The following is a 21,715-nucleotide window of genomic DNA, read 5'->3' on the forward strand; positions in this document are numbered from 1 at the left end:
GACTGGCACAGAACACCCGTGGCATTTGCTGTGGCAGCGTCAGACCGGGATCACCGCTGGTCCTTAACGGGGCAGGTGGGTCTCCTCCACATTTGGGGAAATGCAGCTGCACAGAGGAAAGAGCCTGGACTCCACATGCAAAGTCTTTTTCCTAATATTTTGCTACAAAAATTTACAAACGGTGAACAGCTATGCGTATTCTACCTAGATAGAATCCTACCACTTAGATTCGAACACCACCTAGATTCTACACTTCTAATATGTCACTTGACTTGCTCTGTCACATCTTCTCATCTACCCAGCCATCAATACAGCTTATTTGTGATGCATTTGAGTAAGTTATAGGCATCAGTACACATCCCCCTAAACACGTCAACCCGTTTCATTAACTAGAGGCCAATATTTGTTATGTTTTTCTTTTGAGATAAGATTTACACACAATTAAATGTGCAAATTTTAAGTGTGTCATTCCATGAGTTTTGCAAAATGCAGACATCTGTGTAACCAACATCCTGTCAAGATAAGGACCTGGATCATCACCCCGGGAAGTTTCCCCATCCCCCTTCTCAATTTCACCTCCTCCCCAGCTAGAGGCAACCACTGTTCTGATTTCCCCCCATCATGGATTATTTAGCCTATTTAAAAACGTTATATAATTCAAATCAGACAGAATATATTGTTTTATGTAAAGTTGCTTTTATGCGGTGCAATGTTTTTGAGATTTGTCTATGATGTGTGTTCACTCTTAATTGCTCCTAGAATTCCCCTGCGCAGCTTCACTAACAATTGTGTATCCATTTACCTGCTGATGAACACACAAGTGTTACCAGTTTGGGACTATTATCAATACACAGCTGTGCTTCTAAGTCTTTCTGAAGCAACATCTCATAAGACTATTTCAACGGGGCCTTGACACATCTCAGAGGCAAACCCACACATGGTGCATAAGACTATAAAGAGCACACGTTTCTTCTTATATGCTTCCTTTTGCTTAAATCATTTCAGGGGTTGAGATGTGGTTACATGCTGGATGTCAGAGTTACACAGGCTTGCGGTTGAATTCTCGCTTCACTGCTGCCCCATGACCTTGGCCAGGCTAATTTTCCTAAATTGATTTCATCTTCAGTAAAATAGTGATGATAAAAATAATTTGTTGTGAGTATTCCATGTAATGTGCTTAATATTCTTAATGTGGCACCTAGCACAAAGTAAATAGTCAGAAAATGGCATGGATGAACAAAAAATGACATGCAACCACGTTCCAATAAATAGCCAAAAAATGCAAATGCTGGCACCAAGAAATGTGGTGGAGATTCTAGAGCTTTCCATTAGACATCTACAGAATAACTGCTTTCATGTTTTATAACTCATCCAAGGAAAGTGGGTCTCCGTATCTTGCTGAAAATAAAAAGAATTTTCCAAAACACCTCCAGTTGTCCAGCATGTGGATTATGTATTTATTGTCTTCAAAGGAAACTTTGCTATTTGCCGTGGGGGGTAATACATGGTAACATGAGTTTGGTCAGCCTGGGAATAGCATTCTTGGAAAAGGCATGCTATTGTAGATCTAGCTAAAAATAAGGATCTGAAGAAGAATGAGTCTGAAGGTCACTATTGCCATGAACTCTACATACACATCTCATTTTATCAGAAAATTCAGCGCTTAGGTGCCCACACTGTTGATACAAAGCTTCAAGGCAAACAAATTCACATCCAGCTCAGGCTTCACAGACACTGTGCTATCCACTGTGCTTTCTTTTAAAGGGATACAACATGTGGGTAGCAGAACCTAGAAAGTGTTTTCTTTTAATAACATTATTGGTGCTGGACACTTTTATTTCTAGGTACTTTGATGGGTGATGTTCCTGATAACCGGAGTTTTCTTTTCCTTCCATTAGATTGCAAAAGCAAATAAAATCACTCTAAACATGAAAGATTGTTACTCCCTGTGGTGCTTTCCTGCTTCTAATCATTTCTTTTCACCATAAACATTGTTTAAGTTTGACAATAGGGCTTTGTGTGCACTCTGAAACTGAAGGAGGAACTGACAGCAGCTTTTTACATTTTCTGTTTCAAGTTATAACAGGGTTTAAGATGTGTACTTTCATGGAAAATGATGTTTCCATCTTTTCAATGGTAGTTTGGTTCAAAGGGGTGGATCAAGAACAAGGAACATTAATTGGTAAAGAGAAAGAAAAAAGAGTGACCAATAAAGAATCCCCTGATCACTGTGTGGGCTGCAAACAGCTGGGATGAGACCACCCATCCTGCTGTATCCGAGGCTCCGTGACTCCTGGAGGCATGCTATAAACCAAGTCTGCAGGGAGCGGCACACGCACACGTCTTTAATTTCCATTTCCTCATTGTCCTCTCTTATATTCTACTGCTCAACATGAGAAAAAAAAAAAAAAAGGGTGGGAAACTGATAATAAACCAATCCTTTCAAGCTTAGGTTCACAGCCCCAACAATCAGAGTTCTTAAAGTTCTTGCTGCTAAATCCAGGTGAGTTTTGTTTAAATGACCAAGAACTGATGCGATGCTCTACTGTGAGGACTAGAGTGCCAGAAATACAAAAGACCAAGACATTCTTGATGAGGAGGATTTATTACATCATCAAGGCCATCTACTCTAGGAATCAGCAGACAGGACTATAGTTTTAGTGAGATTTTAAAAATTTAATAAAATTCAGAAATGAATTTCTTAAGTGGAAACACTAAGCTCAGTTCAGTGAGAGATGGTTGACAGTTTTAACTCATTTCATTCACAAGCCATTAAGATTTCATAAGACGCAGCCCAAATGCTATATTTGCTCATGTGCTAAACCAGAAATGCTTGGGCAATTCTGTCAAAGGATTTTTTTCCCTTTGGTTTTATTATTAATTCTTTATTGTCCTTTGACTCTATGACTTCAGCGTGGTTGGCCCAATGCAATCACAGGGTCCCTGAAAGATGGAGTTGGATCAAGGCAGAAGGGTTAGAGATGTGACACAGAAGCAGAGGTCAGAGAGAGAGGTGAGAGGATGCTGTGTATGCTCTTGGCTTTGAAGATGGAGCTAGGAGCCTCAGGTCAAGAAATAAAGGTGATCTCTGGAACAGATAAGGAAAGGATCCTCCTCCATATTCTCCAGAAGGAGAGCAGCCCTGATGGTGCCCCAATTTTGGACTTCTTACCTCCAGAGCTCTAAGATGATAGGTTTGTGTTGTTTTTAACCACAGCAGCAATGGAAAACTAATATACTCCATCACGGAAAATGCTAAGCTGCTCACTACAAATGACAGATATTTAAAGTTTTTTTAAAGTATAACAATTCTGTAATATAAAAGTAATGACATTCTCACTGAAGAGCGGTCAGAACAAGTGGATGCAAAATGGTGTGTAAATGAGTGCAGTGTCTGTAGGATGGTGACCACAGCACCCATTTGCCAGCTTTATACGAATTACCCATTTTTGAGATGGAAACACCTTCATAGCAGAACAAAATGACCTTGTTAACTCACCAAAGATGAAAGCTGTTTTTCCTGCCTTGGGAGCTGGGGAGTCTAGAGTGTTCAGGAATGTCAAACACAGACTCGTGACTTAATCAGAAGCTGCATGATACCGAATGCGAAGAATCCTATGGGCCTGGTCTCAGCCAAGCCAACTCTGAGATCTGTGGTTCTACTGGGGAGTAAGGTGGAAGCTTTTTTCTCTTTAACTGAAAGAATAGAACCACATTTTTCTCTCTCCTTGTAATACAAAGCCTGTGGTCATTTCAGTCCTTACTCTGCCTTCTACAACTTCCTAAATACTGGCTGTATTTTGCTTCTCCTTTGTCTTCTCTTCCTTCTTAACACCCTCTCTTTCACTCACCATAATTGCACAACAGTGGTAAGAAACATCCACAATGTACAGAAACAAGACGCAGAGGGTTCTTCCCACCATTGTCTCTTGCATTTGAATACAATGCTTCTTAGTGGTTGGGTTTTTTTTCTTCTCTCTATAGATCTTCTTTGAAGTAGAGAAAGTTTTCATAAGCAAGGACTGCATCTTCCAAAATTTTTTCTTTTTGAATGGGTTTAGGGTAGGGTTTGGAAAACTATGGCCTGCAGGCCCACTCGGGCCCACTGCCTGTTTCTGTATGGTCCATGAGCTAAATTTTTTTTTTTTTTTAATGGTCAGAAAAAAAATCAAAAGAAGAAAAATATTTCATGGCATGTAAAATTATGAAAATTTCAAAGTCTGTAAACAAAGTTTTGTTGGACCACAGCCACATCCATTCATTTATATATTGTCTGCTGCTCCTGTTACAGCAGCACAGACCAAATGGCCTGCGAAACCTAAAGCACTTAATATCTGTTCCTTCGCAGAAAACAGTATGAGGTTGACAGTCTCGTTGGGCTATGAATTCTTAATACTTTTAGCATCTTGGATTCCTTCAGTCTTCCTCCTTTCCATCCTATTGCATGACTTTCAGCTTCATGATAACAATGCCTTCTGCACCTCCTGTCTTTGTGCAAAAATTCTACAAATTACATTTATCTTGGCTTGAAGGTGGAGTTCCACTGCCCCATCAGGATAATATTTGTGATACCTGTGCCCATGTAGGTAGAAACTGTAGATTCAGGGTCCAAGGAAGAGTTGGTAGAGCCAGGACCCAAGATGGAAAGCCCAGGAGGAAGAGATGGGGTAGTGAGGATGTGAGCAGAGCCTCAGAGGCCACTTCATTCATGCCTCACATACAATGAGCCAGTGTTTCTCAGATCTGTGCATCAGAATGCCCTGGAGAGCTTGCTAAAACCCAGATGGCTAGGCTCAATCCCCAGAGTTTCTGATTCAGGTTTGAATTAGGGCCCAGGAATCTGCCTTTCTGACAAGTTGGTAAGTGATATTTGTGTTCACAGAGAGAAGATAAAAGCTGATGCTGACCATCTTGGCCACTCCTTTTTCATATTCCTAGAGAGGATCATTGAAACTGTGGTGGAAGGTAGGGGAAGGCAGGTAGAATCCTGTGCACGCTGGTCTCATTGAGGCCGTCGGGTTGCCCAAGGGAGTGTGTGTGCAGCAAATTCCCCAACACCCTTCCCCCCAAGACCTTGTCAACAGGCAGATTCTGATGCAGGAGGTCAAGGGTGGGGTCAGAGGTTGTGCATTTCTCTCTCTCTCTCTCTCTCTCTCTCTCTCTCTCTTTCTTTCTTTCCTCTTTTTGACACGGAGTCTTGCTCTGTTGCCCAGGCTGGAGTGCAGTGCCTCGATCTCAGCTCACTGCAGGCTCCGCCTCCCAGGTTCATGTCATTCTCCTGCCTCAGCCTCCTGACTAGCTGGGACTACAGGCGCTCGCCACCACACCCAGCTAATTTTTTGTATTTTTTTTTGAGTGGAGACAGGGTTTCACCGTGTTACCCAGGATGGTCTCGATCTCCTGACCTCGTGATCTGCCCGCTTTGGCCTCCCAAAGTGCTGGGATTACAGGCGTGAGCCACCACACCCGGCTGGTTGTGCATTTCTAACAAGCTTCCACGGGCAGTGACACTGCTGGTCTGGGACCACACACTGAGGGGCAAGGCTGTAGGGGATTGCCTTGGTTTGCATACCCTTCTTCTTCCTCAGCCTGTATCACAGCAGGAACATCCTGTTTTCAATGCCAGCTGCCCTTCAGTCCACCAGAGGCAGTGGTGCTCCAACATTCTGGGGCCATGTCCACATCTTTATCATTTCCACTGAGCCCGGGGGACTGACTCATTTAAATGACATTTTCAACTCTTTGGAAAAATGTTGGGCCAGAAATGGAAACAGCAGCAAACACTTTCTGGGAAACAGGAAGCCAAATATTTTGTTCTCGACAACTATTTTCCCCCCAGATTCAGAGCCTGCTTATTTCCCAAAGAAATAAAACTTTTAGATAGCAGGATAAAATATGAAAATGATGTCCATGCTCAAGACCACAGGATAAGAGCAGAAAGAGCGCACACCAGGAGAAAATAGAGGGCTGTAAAGTGTCTCTGGCATATTTCAAGTTCTGAATTTACTTATTATCAGCTGTTTGTGTTTATCCTGCTTGCAGTAGAACCAGCTGGAGTTTTAAATGTGCACCGTGGGTGATGCTGCCAAAATTATCCCTTGCAGCTGTTGGCTCCATGCTTCTTCAGTGGCCAGCTGGTTGTCAGAAACATAAATGTAACTACCAGTCCCAAGGAGGAAGCAGTCTGCCCTATTGTCTGTGGAGAGCAGACAATGCATCCCACTGCCCTTCTTTCCTGCAGGCCCTTTAAGGGACCTGGAAAGCTCCCTCTTGCTGTATGTCCCAAAAGTCCTTTCCAAAGGAAAATAAACCCCAAAGAGGCATTTTTGCCAGTGCCTTGCTGGGATCTGGCTTTGGAATTGTTCCCAATCGGAAAAGTCTTCTCAATGATTTGGATGTGGACTGAATGTTTCCCAATCCCTCCTTCTACTTTTGAGCACCCATGGTGGGTGGGTCAGCTATGGGTGGAGGTAAGCGGGTCTGAGGCACCCCCACTGGGAAGAGCCACTCCCTTCCTCTTCTCCCAGTGACTGCCAGGCCTGTGGGTAGAAGAGAGATTTCTGAATGATGGGATAAAATATTGGCCACCCCTACTTCAGAGTAAAGCCCTCTCCAGCACCCTGCTCTCTGTGACATCTTCACTCCTGGAAGGCTGTTCCACCCAAGCTGAAGATGTCCCCAGACAGTTTACCCAGAGCTGTCAAGCCATTCTGCAGGCTTGTTCTCAATCACCAGAAGTCTGGAGTAGCTAGTCTGCAGTTTTCAGTCCTGAGGGAGCTAGATATTGATGAAAATAAGATGTCTGCCTGTACCAGCTTCTGCAAATTACCAAAAGTTCTCTGTTCAAATTTATCCAATAATGACTTGGTCAGTTAACAGTGGTTTCAATACTCATTGTTCTCATCACTAAGTTTTGGGGAGGTTTGCTACTGGCAGTAATAACCGATTTTGTGGGGCTCCACCAGCCCTGCTGCTTTCACACAAGAAAGGCAGAGTTCAGTGGTTATGACAGAGGCTGAAAGGTCTGCAGCTGAAATGTTTACTCTCTGGCACTTGACAGACACTGCGTGCCAACCTTGCTCTAGGGCATCCACAGAATTCCTCCAGATATCTGGGTCTTAGCAGGTACTTTTGTTTATCTGTCCTTCCACAACTCAAACCAAGAAGCCAAAGATTTAGCATCTCAGTAGTCCACTGGTAATAACATAGAGTGGGTTGGGATGGGTCTCTACTACACAGCCCGGCTGAATCCATGTGATAAAGTCTGTCCTTTTGTTTTTGGGGAAACACTCACTGAACTCAGAGGGTGCAAAGATCCCAGCCTTCTCAAGATGACAGGAGTGGCTCTTTCAGGCAGCAGCCTTTTATTAAGTTCTTGAAAATTAGTGAGCTACAAGGGAATCAGAATAGCTTCTGTTTTGCAAGAGACTGCAAAAATGTGATTGTGTATTACCAGCCAAATTACTTTGAACTGACTAGTTTTCAATTATCAAAAAATAATTTTACCTTTTTTTAATGGAATGGAGACTTTAACTTATAAAATAAATGCATGTAGAAAATATAAGAAAGAGAAGAAAGTAAAAACCGTTCTGCTTCAACCCAGAGATAATGATGTTACCAGCAGCAAATCCGTATGGGTCTGGAGCAACCTCAATTCTTGCCTCCTCAGAAGAAAGAGTTCAGCTGAGAGGCAGAAGGAGAGACTGAGGCAAGCTTTAGAACAGGAGTGAAAGTTTATGACAAAGCTTTAGAGCAGGAAAGAAACAAGGAAAGTACACTCAGAAGAGGGCCAAGTGGCCAACTTGAAACACAAGTGCGTGGTTTGACTTTTTGACTTGGGGTTTTATGTGTTGGCATACTTCTGGGGCCTTGCATCCTTTCTCCTCTGATTCTTCCCTTGGGGTAGGCGGTCCACATGCTCAGTGGCCTGCCAGCACTAGGGAGGGGAGCATGCACGGTTTGTTTACTGGAGTTGTACACATGCTCACTTCAGGCATTCATCCCTTGCCAGTCAAATGTCCCTAGAAGGTCATATGCCAATTAAACTCTGTCATTTTGCATCTTAATGCACAAGCTTGAGCCCACTCACCCAACTCCTGAGATCTTATCTGGAAGCTGCAGGTCCCCAGTTTCAGGTTTTTTCTATCAATAGGGAGACTGCTTTCCCTGGGACTGGCTACAATAAATTATTACTATAGAAAGACAGTTAACAACTGCCTGACCATCACCTGATGGTTGCCTGACATTCCTGGTGGTGGAGGAGCCCTCTCCTGCCCTGCTTAGGCCTGACTAGCTACCTACTGTAACAATTATGTATATATTTCCTATACCGTAAGTAGTATTTCTTTCTATATTAGCTGTGTTTACTGCCATAGCTTTCCATCCACTGGATCTATCAGTTATAATTTGATAAGTATATTAAATATACTTATTGTGTTAACAAAATGTTCAGATCTTTAATTTTCACAAAAGATTAAAGGCAAGCACTAAATATTTGCAGTTATATTAATGATAGATATTTTCATTGCTCAATTTCTCACATTTAATACATTTAAAGAATATATTAAAATATACTTCTGTAAAATAACATTAAAATATATAGTTCAAATTATCTTATTTTCCTGGCTAAATAAGTTTTGTTCTCTGCACACGCTCACTTTTAAGACTCTTGTCCTGCATACATTTAAGGCCTGAGCTTATCCCACAGGAAATGTGCGCCAACAGCCGAAGCATAGTTGACGTTTCTCAAATAACACTTGTGGATTTCTTGGCTTCCTTGTGAGGACTTTGTCTTCAAGGACAGTGTTTCTGAGTGTAAGAGCATTTCTTTCAAATATGCATTGTTTTCAATAAAAATATAATCTGCTGTGAATAAATATTTTGTAGAAAATAAAGGGAGAGGCTAACGGCACAAATGCACCTTGACACAACAATGTTCCAGAGGCTTCTACTTGACTGACTGAGATAATACTGTGTTCTTTCAAGTGAATAGTTCTTCATTCGGGGGTTTCATCAACATGAATGGAGAAAACATTACTTCTATATTTTCACTAATCTGCACCTGAAACAGCATATCCTTTCCTTCCAAAAGGAAAGAAAAGAAAAGGCAAGGTAAATACCAGGAGTAGTGTTAGCAGGACCTGAGACTGTCATCACTATAAATCACAAGACACTTCATTCCACATTGTAATTGTCGCAGATCTCTCAAAATATTGTTTACATTGATCACCACTTTGAAATTATGGCACTTAAGTGATGTACCAAGAGAACTTGTGTTTTAAAATATCCCAAAAGAAGCACTTATATTTGATACCACATATTTGCTTCTTTTTGAGATTTTGATATTTCATTTTAATATGAGCGGATTCCTTTGTAATTCTGTGTGTTTTATTTGATACATTTATTTAAAATATTATTCTAGAAAGGGGTCTGTGGGCTTCAACCAACTGCCGGAGGACCCACGGCCCAAATGCCTGTTCATCTCTTGCTCACCACCTATTGGCCTAAGCAGAGATTACTAGCTATACTGAGATATAATCCAGGGGTAAACAGTTTACCCCTTTAAAATGTATAATTCAACGGCTTTTAGTGTATACATAGTTTTGCAAATTAATTCTAGAACATTTTAATCATCCCAGAAAGAAATCCTGCAACCATTTGCAGTCTTTTCCTAATTCCCCCTTAATCCCTAGGCAAACAGTAATGGACTCTTCATCTCTCTAGACTTGTTAATTCTGGACATTTCATGGAAATGAAATCATACAATATGTGGCCTTCTGGGACTGGCTTATTTTATTTAGCATAATATTTGCAAGATTGTGCATGAATCAGTACTTCCTGTCTTTTTGTTGCCAAATAACATTTCATTATATGAACAGAACATGCCACATTTCATTCATTCATTCAACAGCTGATGGATATTTGGGTTCTTTCTACTCTTTGGCTATGAAGAATAATGCTACCAGGGCCAGGCGCAATGGCTAGTGCCTATAATCCCAGCACTTTGGGAGGCTGAGGTGGGCAGATTACAAGGTCAAGAGATTGAGATCATCCTGGCCAACATGGTGAAACCCCGTCTCTACTAAAAATACAAAAATTAGTTGGGTGTGGTGGCATGCACCTGTAGTCTCAGCTACTCAGGAGGCTGAAGCAGGAGAATCGCTTGAACCCAGGAGGCAGAGGTTGCAAAGAGCCGAGATTGCACCATTGCACTCCTGCCTGGTGACAGAGTGAGATTCCACCTAAAAAAAAATATGTTTAAATTTTTCTTGAGTATGTATACCTAGGAGTAGAATTACTACATCGTATGGTAACTGTTGTTTAACATTTTGGGGAACTGCCAAAAACTGCTTTCTAAAGTGGTTGCACCACTAAATATCTGCATCGGCACTATCTGAGGGTTCTTCTCTGTCTTTTGATTGTAGCCATCCTGGTGGGTGTGTACTGGTATCTCATTGTGATTTTGATTTGCATTCCCCTAATGGCTAACGATTTTGAGCATCCTTCCATGTGCACAGGATCTCTGTCTTCTCACTCAGGTGTCCTGATGTATTGGCCATTTATATACCTTCTTTTGAGAAATATCTATCCAGATCTTTTGCCCACATTTTAATTGGGTTAATTGTCTTTAATTATTGACTTGTAATAGTTCCTTATATATTCTAGAGAGACCTTATCAGGTACATAATTTGTAAATGTCTCCTACCATTCTGTCTCCACTTTTTTTTGAAGCATAAAAGTTTTAAATTTTGATAATATCCAACTTATCTACATTTTCTTGGATTGCTTGTGCTTTTTGTACCATATTTAAAAAACCGGTGCCTTATTGAAGGCCACAGAGATTTACACCTATATTTTCTTCTAAGGAGTTTCTAGTTTTAGTCTTACATTTAAGTGTTTTGACCATTTTTAGTTAATTTTTTATTTGATGTGAGGTAGAGGTCCTACCCTACCACACGTAGATATGCAGTTGTTCCAGAATCATTTGTGGAAGAGACTGTTCTTTCAATTGCCTTGGCACTCTTGTGGAAATCAATTGACCACAAATGTGAGGGTTATTTTTAGATTCTCAATTCTATTCCATTGATTCATGTCTGTCTGTATCCCAGCACCATATTGTTTTGGTTCTGGTGCTTTGTGGTAAGTTTTGAAATCAGGAAGTAAGCATTCATATTTTTTCTTTTCCAAGATTTCTTTGGCTTTTTGGAATCCCTTGAATGTCCATGTGAACGCTAGGATAAATATGTAAATTTCTGCAAAGAAAAAGGCTGAGATTTTGACAGGGATTGCATCAAATTTATAGATAAATTGTGAGGATATTTCCACCTTAATCATATTAAGTCTTCCAATTCATGAGCATAGGGTGTCTTTCCATTTATTTAAGCCTTTTAAAGTTTCTTTCAGCAATGTTTTGTAGTTTTAAGAGCAAATGTTTTGCATTTATTTTGTTAAATTTATCCCCAAGTATGTTATTCTTTTTGATGCTATTATAAATGGAATTGTTTTCATAATTTTCATTTTTTCATTGTTATACAGAAATACAATTGCTTTTTATGTAGTGATCTTGTATCCTGCAACTGCTGAACTCCTTTATTAGTTCTTAGTTTTTTAAAAAAGTGTTTTCCTTAGGATTTCCCGTATACAAAAAAGATCATATCATCCACAAATATAGATAGTTTTATTTGTTCCTTTCCAGCTTGGACTTTTAAATTTCCTTTTCATAGCTAACTGCTCTGGAATCACCAGCATAATGTTAAATGGAAGTGGTAAGAGCAGACATTCTTGTTTTGTTCTGACCTTAGGGAGGAGGCTTTCAATATTTTACCGTTGAGTATGATATTAGCAGTATGGTTTTTTGGACATGCAACATATTTTCTTTTACAAATAATAGACAAATAAAGTTTATTCTGAAGAATGGACCAACAAAGAATTGTCCACTTTTACCCTATTTCTTTAAGAAAGCCTGAGTAAGTGCCAAAATTTAGCAAAATACTTGTTTTGCTCTAACATGCTGCAGTTATTAGACATTTGCTTAACAGTTATTTGTCCATCCTTGAATTTATATACTGCTACATAGCCATAGAGACTTAATTAAGCCATAGAGACTTAATTTTTACATTTGCATTTTAGTATTGTTAGTGTATTATAAATATGACTAAGGTATGTATGGGGTCAGCACAATGCCACTGGGGCCCCCTTCTGTCTGTGGACTCCTTTTCATCTCTGTTCTAACAACATTCACACAGGTTTGCTTTCAATAAAAATGACTGAAGTCTGTTCACTGCCCAGGTAGTTGGTCCAGCCTCCTCCACAGACGTCAAGCACAAACTTCCTTCTAAAAAGCCAGACTTGGCTGGGCACAGTGGCTCATGCATGTGATCTCAGCACTTTCAGAGGCTGAGGTGGAGGATTGTTTGAGCCCAGGATTTCAAGATAAGCCTGGACAACATAGTGAGACCCCATTTCTACACATACACACAAAAGAAAAAAATCAGCTGGGTGTGGTGGCATATACCTGTAGTCCTAGCTACTCTGAAGGTTGAGATAGGAGGATCACTTGAACTGGGAGATCAAGGCCACAGTGAGCCATGATTACATGGCTGCACTCTAGTCTGGGCTACAGATTTTGAGACTCTGTCTCAAAAGTCAATATCAGTCTGTAAATAAATAAAAAGCCAGACTTCCTGGATGGATACCAGTGACCACAGGGGTCTTTGATAAAGCCTTTTATTTTTATTTTTTTGCCAGTAGTAACAGCTGTATGTGTTAAACAGCTGCTGTGTTCCAAGAAAAGTAATAGTCACTCTGTGTACATTTTCTGTTTTGATTTTACACTAACCCTATATGTTAAATATTATATCTCCAGTTTTGGGGAAAGAACACCAGAGATTGAAATAACTCAGCCAAGTTGGCCAATATGTGGCAAAACGGGAGCTCAGACATACTCTACATTGTAGTTATTTCATCCTTACCACGGGCCGGTGAATCTTTGTTTCACCACTTACAAGCTGTGTGGCCTTGGAGAGTCACTGATTCTCTCTGGCCTTCGGCTTCCACACCTGGGCAATGGGGAGTCACTATGGATGTCTCTGGGGCAGATGGGAAGCCTGAGACAGGACATGCTTCAATTTCTTCCCTATGCCTCCATCCCCGGTTTTTTCACAATTGCTTATTGTTATTAATGGTAGAAATGCTTGGCTGGAACAAATTAAATCCAGCAGACATTTGGTGAGTCCCTACCATGGACAAGAAACCATGCTGGATATTGAATGCAATCAGAGGAAGAATCCAAATTCTAGGGACCTGAGTGTTTTCTCTTTTGCTAAAATGTATTGTGAGTTGACTACGGCTCCTCTGTTCTAAATGCTTTACACGTATAACCCATTTAATCTTCATCCTAACACTTTGAAGGAGGGACTATTCCCATTACACAGTCAAGGAAACTGAGCTACAAAGGAGAGGGGTTATCAGTCAAATCTTAAAACAAACACAAACTTGTGAATGCTGGAGCTGGGTCTCCAATGCAGCCAAGTTGGCTCCAAAGTCCACACTTTTAATTCACCCTGAGACTCTGAGGGCCCCCATCCTCGTCTTTGCTGGTGAATGTGAGAAAATCACCCTGGAGAGGACAAAGAAACATCCACCACAGGTGCTGTAATAAGCCCTGGGCACTGTCTGGTTACAAAGTGTGCTGCTAGGTGCAAGGGGATACAAAGATGTGTGGGAATCTGGACTGCATCAAAAAGTGTGGTATGTGCATGATTAAGTACAGAGCAGGGAGGGAGTGGTGAGTATTAAATTGCTGAGAAGACGACCTGTCTATGGGAGTCACAGACAGATCAGTTCTGGTTGGGTTATTCAGAAAACTTGCTGATGGGGAAGCTTGAACTGGGACTTGAAAGAAGGAAAAGATTTCAGTGGCTGAAGAGCCTGGCAGACGAGAATGTTGCTGGCAGAGGCAGAGATATGGACCACAGGGTGGAGGTGAGCGGACAAGGTGCTTCTCTGACAGTGATCAGGAGCCTCCCTTTCCAGGACGTTTCCGTATCCATGGAGACCAGTAGGACACTGGTCCTTGAAGCCTTGTGAGGTGGAAGGGGTGCTGGCTCTGGGTCCAAATTCCAGCACAGCCCCTTGGGTGCAAATTTCCTCACCTGTGGCCACAGAGTAGAGAGGCACTATCGCGAGCATCTTCAGTGCGGAGGGGAAAGAGCATAGGCTCTTCCAGTGGGCAGGTGCAGCACTGAGGCAGTATGAGGATCAGAGTGACCTCAGCCACAGTGGAGAGCTGGAGAGAAAAGAAGCAAGGAAAAGAGCTGGAGACCCAGCTGTCTGAGCATAAATTGAGAAGGCAGGAGCAGTGATCAGGGGAAACAAGACACAAAAACTGGGCAGAGGATGAAGGAGAGCAGAAAGTCAAAGGCAAATCCATGGTTTAAAACCTCAGTGGACCAACTATTAATACTGGGAAAGATGGAGTAGGGGTCCCTTCTAGAATACCCCCTCCCCAATCTCCTTGGACACTGCTATCACTGCCAGGGGAATGGGTAAGTTCACCAAAAGGTGGATTGTGAAGAGATGACGAAGACCACCAGCAGAACCTTGAGAATGACCACTCTAGTGGGCGGGACAAGAGGACCCCAGGGGCCTCCCCAAGGCTCATAAGAGAGGAGGGGAGGAAAACACGTGTCTCAAAAGTAATTGAAGGAGGAGCCTTGAGAATGGTGAAGGGTCACAAGCGCAAATGGCACCAAGGCTTCTAGAAAGGTGGCTGAAAACAAGATTTTGGCAACAGTATTTAGGACCAGATGAGTGTTCTTCAAGAGGGGTGTTTCAGGAGTAAAGCAAGTCTGCTGGTGGGCCAGAGTGAGGGTGCTGGTGGGCCAAGGAGTGGGAAGCGGATGTGTTACCTGCAAAGGGGTGGGAGGGAGTGGCCCACCCTGATGTGCAGGGAGCACAGATAGGAAGATAAGGATGGGGCAAGAACAGAGACAGGGGGCCTTCAGTCACCAGAAGGTAGTTTAAAATATGCAAAGCCTCCAAGGTGTAGGCTGGAGAGGAAAAACGAAGTGGCTGAAGGTAGGCACCGGAAGGCGAAGGTATCCTGAGGGCCGGGGGTAAAGCCCTGACAGGTGGGAAAGCCAAGTGGGTCATGTCCACCCATCCTTGTGCAGGGCAACCCAGACACTGTGGTGCCACCCACGGGGCAATGCTCTGCTCCTATCTGTTGTTGCTCTGGTTTCTTTTTAATATAGAAACATCCAACGTCTGCACCTCCTCATATAGGGTTGATCCAAGTTTCACAGGCATCACTGAGTTCTTAGTGGACTCAGTTACTGGGGCTGTTTTCACACTGTTTTTTTTTTTTTTTCTTTCCAAGAATGTGTAATGGGCGCAAGTGGACCTGTATAGGACGTCCAGTGAAACACTGTGGTGGTGAATCAGCTAGAGTCCATCCAAGAATGCAACCAGCCTGGTGTGCGGTGAGATTGATCCTTCAGTGTCCCTCAGTCCCTTTTAGGGCTGGCAGGTTCAGAAGGGCCCTGCTCATCACCCCCCAGGGCCCCACTCCTTGTTTAACGCTTTGCTATCACAGTCTTGAAATCCTTGTAATTGAACAAGGGACCCCACATTTTCACTTTGCACTGGTCTCTGATTCTGTAACTGATTCTGTCCCCTCTCTTGTCTCATTCACTCTGGGAATTGTCCCCACATTCTGAGACCTTTCGGCAGTGCCTCAACGAGGTTCCTGCCCCTGAGGCTCCACCCTTACCCTCATGGCGGCACCCCAGGCAGCCCTGCTTTTGCGTCCTGCTAGGCAAGCTGTGCCCCGGAGTGCACCCCCTGATTCAGCTCAGGCAGCCACCGCTTGCCTGCTCCCGCCGGGGACAGCCTTACTGTCCTATCTGCTGCTCTTCCCTTCCTCTTCCCAGGGAGTCCGCGTCAGGGGAGGTGCAGCTGTGTGCATTCCGGGAGCTTCAGAACCCAGTGTCCAGCAGCTCCTTGGTTTCTGGGACCTGGGGCGCCCTTCCCAGCGCAGAGCTCAGCTCAGCGGGATGTTTTGAGGCTCTCTGCCCCAAGGCGCTGGGGAGTATGGGGCGGGATAGTGGTGCTAGCCCCTTTCACTTTCAGAGTGTCCACGCCCCACCCGTTTGGTCACTGCGAGTCAGTCCAGTCCAGCCGGGTCCACCCCACCGGTGCGTGTCTGTCACACGTGCAGACGCCATACTCTCTGTTCTTGTTTAAAGTCCAGGATCTACGGGGCCCTGGAGGCAAGAGGTGACCGCCGCGGAATCCACGCGGAACTGCCCGGGAACGGAGCTTCCAACCCCAGAGGGAGGCCTATGTGCTCCTACACCTTAACCCTTTTTAGACCTAAACTTCTCCGACTTCGTTGGCTTTGTTTAGAGCTCGACAGCGCCGCCCCCTGGCGCTCGTTGTGAGGACAGTAGAGGAGAGAGGCAAGGGTGTTTTTAAACCGTTTGTCTCTGACCATTATGGGGGCGACCCGAGGGGCAAACACACTCTTCCGTTTTCCCGGTAAGTGTACTACCGGATGAGGTCGAAAGTGACAGATTCCCATCTCCTCCTCCAGGCCTCCCCATCCTGCCCATCCACAGGACCGTGGCTCTTCAGTGCCCTTTGCCGAGCAAGTGGCATTTCTATGCACCTCGGTATCAATTCGGCCTCTGGACAAAATGGAAACCTGCTTAGCTGACCCGGGTGGGATCCGCTGGGATCCCGCAGCGCCACCCCTGGGGCACTGCCAGCCACTGTGCTGAGGTGAGAGAAGCACGTCCCTCGGAAGCTGGACCGAAACCGTCCAGGATGACTTGCTCCCACGCGCCTGCTCCTAGCCGGCGCTGCAGCAATCCACCTGCCACGGCCTCTGAGCGGGGTCCGGACCTCGGCGCCCTGACAGTATCCCCGCGGCTTCCCCACCCGACGAAATGGAGTCTGGCGTTGACTTGTGCGTGCCCAGGGACTCGCGGGTCCCTGGCCAGCCATAGGGCAGAGGGCGTTGGTGTTAGGCCAGTCTTCCCCGCCCTGCCCCGTCACCCCAGCCACACCCACTCTCCTGTGAGGCCAAGCGCTCCGCTGGTTTCCTGAGCCAGGCACCCAGGCCGGGGATGGGGTCCAGCTGCTTCTCCTCGGGATCCTGTCTTTGGGGAAGTCCACGTCCTAGGCAGTTCCTGCCAAATTTCCCTTGGTGCCGATCACCCCTCCCAGCGTCCTGCAGGTCCTGTGCACCATCTCCCCCACGCTCCATTCAAAGCCCTCTTCTCTGAAGTCTCTGGTTCCCAGAGCTCTGCAATCCAGGCTTTCCTTGGAAGTGGCCGTAACATGTATGAAAAGAAAGAAAGGAGGACCAAGAGACGAAAGAGGGTTGCACGCGTGGGGGCCCGAGTGGTGGGGGCGGGGACAGTCGTCTCGCTACGAGGGTGCTGGCCTTCCCTGGCGCCTGCCCCTACCGGCCCCGCCCGAGAACTTCCCTGCGCCAGGGCAGAGTTTACTCATCCCCGCGAGGTGATCCCACGCGCGAGGGCGGGCGCAGGGCGGCCAGAGAACCCAGCAATCCGAGTATGCGGCATCAGCCCTTCCCACTAGGCACTTCCTTCCTTTTCCCGAACGTCCAGGAGGGAGGGCCGCGCACTTATAAACTCGTGCCCCGGCGGATCCTCATGTCAGAGGCTGCCTCGCAGGGGCTGCGCGCCGCGGCCAGAAGTGTCTGGGCTGGGATGGACAGAAGCGGCTGTCGCCATCTGCGTCCTGCGCCCGTCTGCTCCGGCACGGCCCAGTCTCAGTGCCAGCGCTTTCCCCGGCGCCTGCATGCTGCGCGCCTGGGTAACATGCTCGGGGTCCTGCTCCTTGGCGTGCTGACCCTGGCCGGCCTGGGGTTCCCCGCACCCGTAGAACAGCAGCCCGGTGGCAGCCAGTGCGTCGAGCACGACTGCTTCGCGCTCTACCCGGGCCCCGCGACCTTCCTCGATGCCAGTCAGATCTGCGATAGACTGCAGGGCCACCTAATGACAGTGCGCTCCTCAGTGGCTGCCGATGTCATTTCCTTGCTACTGAGCGGCGACCGCGGCGGTAGCCGGCGCCTCTGGATCGGCCTTCAGCTGCCACCCGGCTGCGGCGACCCCAAGCGCCTCGGGCCACTGCGCGGCTTCCAGTGGGTTACGGGAGACAACTGCACCAGCTACAGCAGGTGGGCGCGGCTCGACCTCAATGGGGCTCCCCTCTGCGGCCCGTTGTGCGTCGCTGTCTCAGCTGCTGGGGCCACTGCGCCCGGCGAGCCGGTCTGGGAGGAGCAGCAGTGCGATGTGAAGGCCGATGGCTTCCTCTGCGAGTTCCACTTCCCAGCTACCTGCAGGCCCCTGGCTGTGGAGCCCGGCGCCGCGACTGCTGCCCTCTCGATCACTTACGGCACCCCGTTCGCGGCCCGCGGAGCGGACTTCCAGGCGCTGCCGGTGGGCAGCTCCGCCGCTGTGGCGCCCCTCGGCTTAGAGCTGATGTGCGCCGCGCCGCCTGGAGTGGTTCAGGGGCACTGGGCTAGGGAGGCGCCGGGCGCTTGGGACTGCAGCGTGGAGAACGGCGGGTGCGAGCACGCGTGCAATACAATCGCAGGGGCTCCCCGTTGCCTGTGCCCAGCCGGCGCCGCCCTGCAGGCAGACGGCCGCTCCTGCACGCACTCCTGCAACGACCTCTGTGAGCACTTTTGCGTTCCCAACCCCGACAAGCCGGACTCCTACTCGTGCATGTGCGAGACCGGCTACCGGCTGGCGGCCGACCAACACCGGTGCGAGGACGTGGATGACTGCTTGCTGGTGCCCAGTCCGTGCCCGCAGCGCTGTGTCAACACAGAGGGTGGCTTCGAGTGCCACTGCAAACCTGGCTACGACCTGGTGGACGGCGAGTGTGTGGAGCCCGTGGACCCGTGCTTCGGAGCCAACTGCGAGTACCAGTGCCAGCCCTTGAACCAAACAAGCTACCTCTGTGTCTGCGCGGAGGGCTTCGCGCCCATTCCCCACGAGCCGCACAGGTGCCAGATGTTTTGCAACCAGACTGCCTGTCCAGCCGACTGCGACCCCAACACCTGGGCTAATTGTGAGTGCCCTGACGGCTATATTCTGGACGACGGTTTCATGTGCTCGGACATCGACGAGTGCGAAAACGGCGGCTTCTGCTCCGGGGTGTGCCGCAATCTCCCTGGTACCTTCGAGTGCATCTGCGGGCCCGACTCGGCCCTTGTCCGCCGGATTGGCACTGACTGTGACTCCGGCAAGATGGATGGTGGTGACGACGGCTCTGGGGAGCCCCCCCCAGGCCCGACGCCCGGCTGCACCTCGAGTCCCCCGGTCGTGGGGCGCGTGCATTCGGGCGTGCTCATAGGCATCTCCATCGCGAGCCTGTGCCTGGTGGTGGCGCTTTTGGCGCTCCTCTGCCACCTGCGGAAGAAGCAGGGCGCCGCCAGGGCCAAGATGGAGTACAAGTGCGCGGCCCCTTCCAAGGAGGTAGTGCTGCAGCCCGTGCGGACCGAGCGGAAGCCGCAGAGACTCTGAGCGGCCTCCGTCCAGAAGCCCGGCTTTGGCGTGGCCTTTCTCTCCCTCCTGGGCCTCCTCACCCCCAGCTTTGCTACCCAAAGCACCTTAGTTGGCATTACAGCTGGAGAAGACCCTCCTCGCACCCCCAAGCTGTTTTCTTCGATTCCATGGCTAACTGGGGAGGGAGTGATTAGAGAGAGGAGAATGAGCCTCGGCCTCTTCCTTGACGTCACTGGACCACTGGGCAGAGATGGCAATTTTGCAACGAAGACACAGACTGCGATGTGTCCCAGGTCCTCATCACTGGGCACAGGAGGGTGAGCGTTATTGGTCGAGAGCCTTTTGGGCAGACCTTGACCTCGTGGGCTAGGGATGACCAAAATATTTATTTATTTTTAAGTATCTAGGTTTTTGTTTGTATCCTTTGTTCCTACCTGTATGTCTCCAGTATCCACTTTGCACAGCTCTCCGGTCTCTCTCTCTCTCTCTACAGACTCCCACTTGTCATGTGACAGCTAAACTATCTTGGTGAATTTTTTTTTTTCCTAGCCCTCTCACATTTATGAAGCAAGACCCATTTATTCCCCATTCTTCTTAGTTTTCTCATCCCAGGAACTGGGCCAACTCACCTGAGTCACCCTACCTGTGCCTGACCCTACTTCTTTTGCTCTTAGCTATCTGCTCCGACAGAACCCCTACATGAAACAAACACGAAAACACTAAAAGTAAAAATAGCCATTTGCTTTTTCACCAGATTTGCTAATTTATCCTGAAATTTCAGGTTCCCAGAGCAAAATAATTTTAAACAAAGGTTGAGATGTAAAAGGTATTAAATTGATGTTGCTGGACTGTCATAGAAATTACACCCAAAGAGGTTTTATCTTTATTTTTAAACAGTAAGCCTGAATTTTGTTGCTGTTTTGATTTGTATTGAAAAATGGTCATTGTTGCTAATCTTCTTATGCAGTTTCCTTTTTTGTTATTATTACTTATATTTGACAGTGTTGAAAATGTTGAGAAGGTTGCTCTAGATTGAGAAAAGAGACAAGCACCTCCCAGGAAACAGTTTAAGAAAGTTTTGAACTGCAAGATTCATGTCAGTTAGCAATTGACTCTCACTGTTCTTGTCACTGGTAGACCAAAATAAAACCAGCTCTACTGGTCTTGTGGAATTGGGAGCTTGGGAATGGATACTGGAGGATGCCCAATTAGGGCCTAGCCTTAATCAGGTCCTCAGAGAATTTCTACCATTTCAGAGAGGCCTTTTGGAATGTGGCCCCTGAACAAGAATTGGAAGCTGCCCATGGGAGCTGGTTAGAAATGCAGAATCCTAGGCTCCACCCCATCTAGTTCATGAGAATCTATATTTAACAAGATCAGCAGGGGGTGTGTCTGCTCAGTAATTTGAGGACAACAATTCCAGACTGCTTCCAATTTTTCTGGAACACATTAAATATGGATCAGTTATAAGTAGCAGGCCAAGTCAGGCCCTTATTGTCAAGAAACTGAGGAATTTTCATTGTGTAGCTTTGCTCTTTGGTAGAAAAGACTAGGTACACAGCTCTAGACACTGCCACACAGGATCTGCAAGGTCTTTGGTTCAACTAAGCCAGGAATGAAATCCTGCTTCAGTACATGGAAATAAATGTATCATAGAAATGTATCTTTTGTAAGACAAAGGTTTTCCTTTTCTATTTTGTAAACTCAATATATTTGTACATAGTTATTTATTTATTGGAGAGAAACTAGAACACAGGCAAAATCCTTGCTTATGACATCACTTGTGCAAAATAAACAAATGACAGTGTGCTCTCGGGTTGTGTGTCTGTTCACTTTTCCTCCCCCCAGTGCCCTCATTGTATGTCATTCAATGGGACTCAAAAACCATGCAAATGCTGTGAGAAGCATGGAGGACTGCCCTGCACCCCAGCACTTGTGTTGTCTGGTGATGGCACCATCTCTGATTTTCAAAGCTTTTTCTAGAGGCTATGATTTTCACTGTAGAATGATTTCATGCTATCTCTGTGTGCACAGATATTTATTTATTGTCCTTCTGTAACCATAACAACTTCATATATGAGGACTTGTGTCTCTGTGCTTTTAAATACATTACAGGATCATTTGTTGGAATGAATTAAATAAACCCTTCCTGGGGCATCTGGAGAATCCCA

At 46.2% G+C, this 21,715-nt stretch overlaps 1 protein-coding gene across 1 annotated transcript; it reads left to right on the forward strand.

The window, feature by feature from the left end:
- The first annotated feature begins 17,514 nt into the window (after nucleotides 1–17,514).
- THBD (thrombomodulin) lies at nucleotides 17,515–21,715 on the forward strand. Its single transcript, XM_017860105.1, has one exon. It carries the CDS (start codon nucleotides 17,583–17,585, stop codon nucleotides 19,560–19,562), a length of 1,980 nt encoding a protein of 659 aa, XP_017715594.1. The 5' UTR covers nucleotides 17,515–17,582; the 3' UTR covers nucleotides 19,563–21,715.

Source organism: Rhinopithecus bieti, unplaced genomic scaffold, assembly GCF_001698545.2.
Source record: "Rhinopithecus bieti isolate Rb0 unplaced genomic scaffold, ASM169854v2 scaffold_49371, whole genome shotgun sequence".
Classification (NCBI taxonomy): domain Eukaryota; kingdom Metazoa; phylum Chordata; class Mammalia; order Primates; family Cercopithecidae; genus Rhinopithecus; species Rhinopithecus bieti.

Coding starts and splice junctions, on each gene's coding strand:
- THBD (XM_017860105.1), top strand. CDS start 17,583: ATGCGGCATCAGCCCTTCCCACTAGGCACTTCCTTCCTTTTCCCGAAC.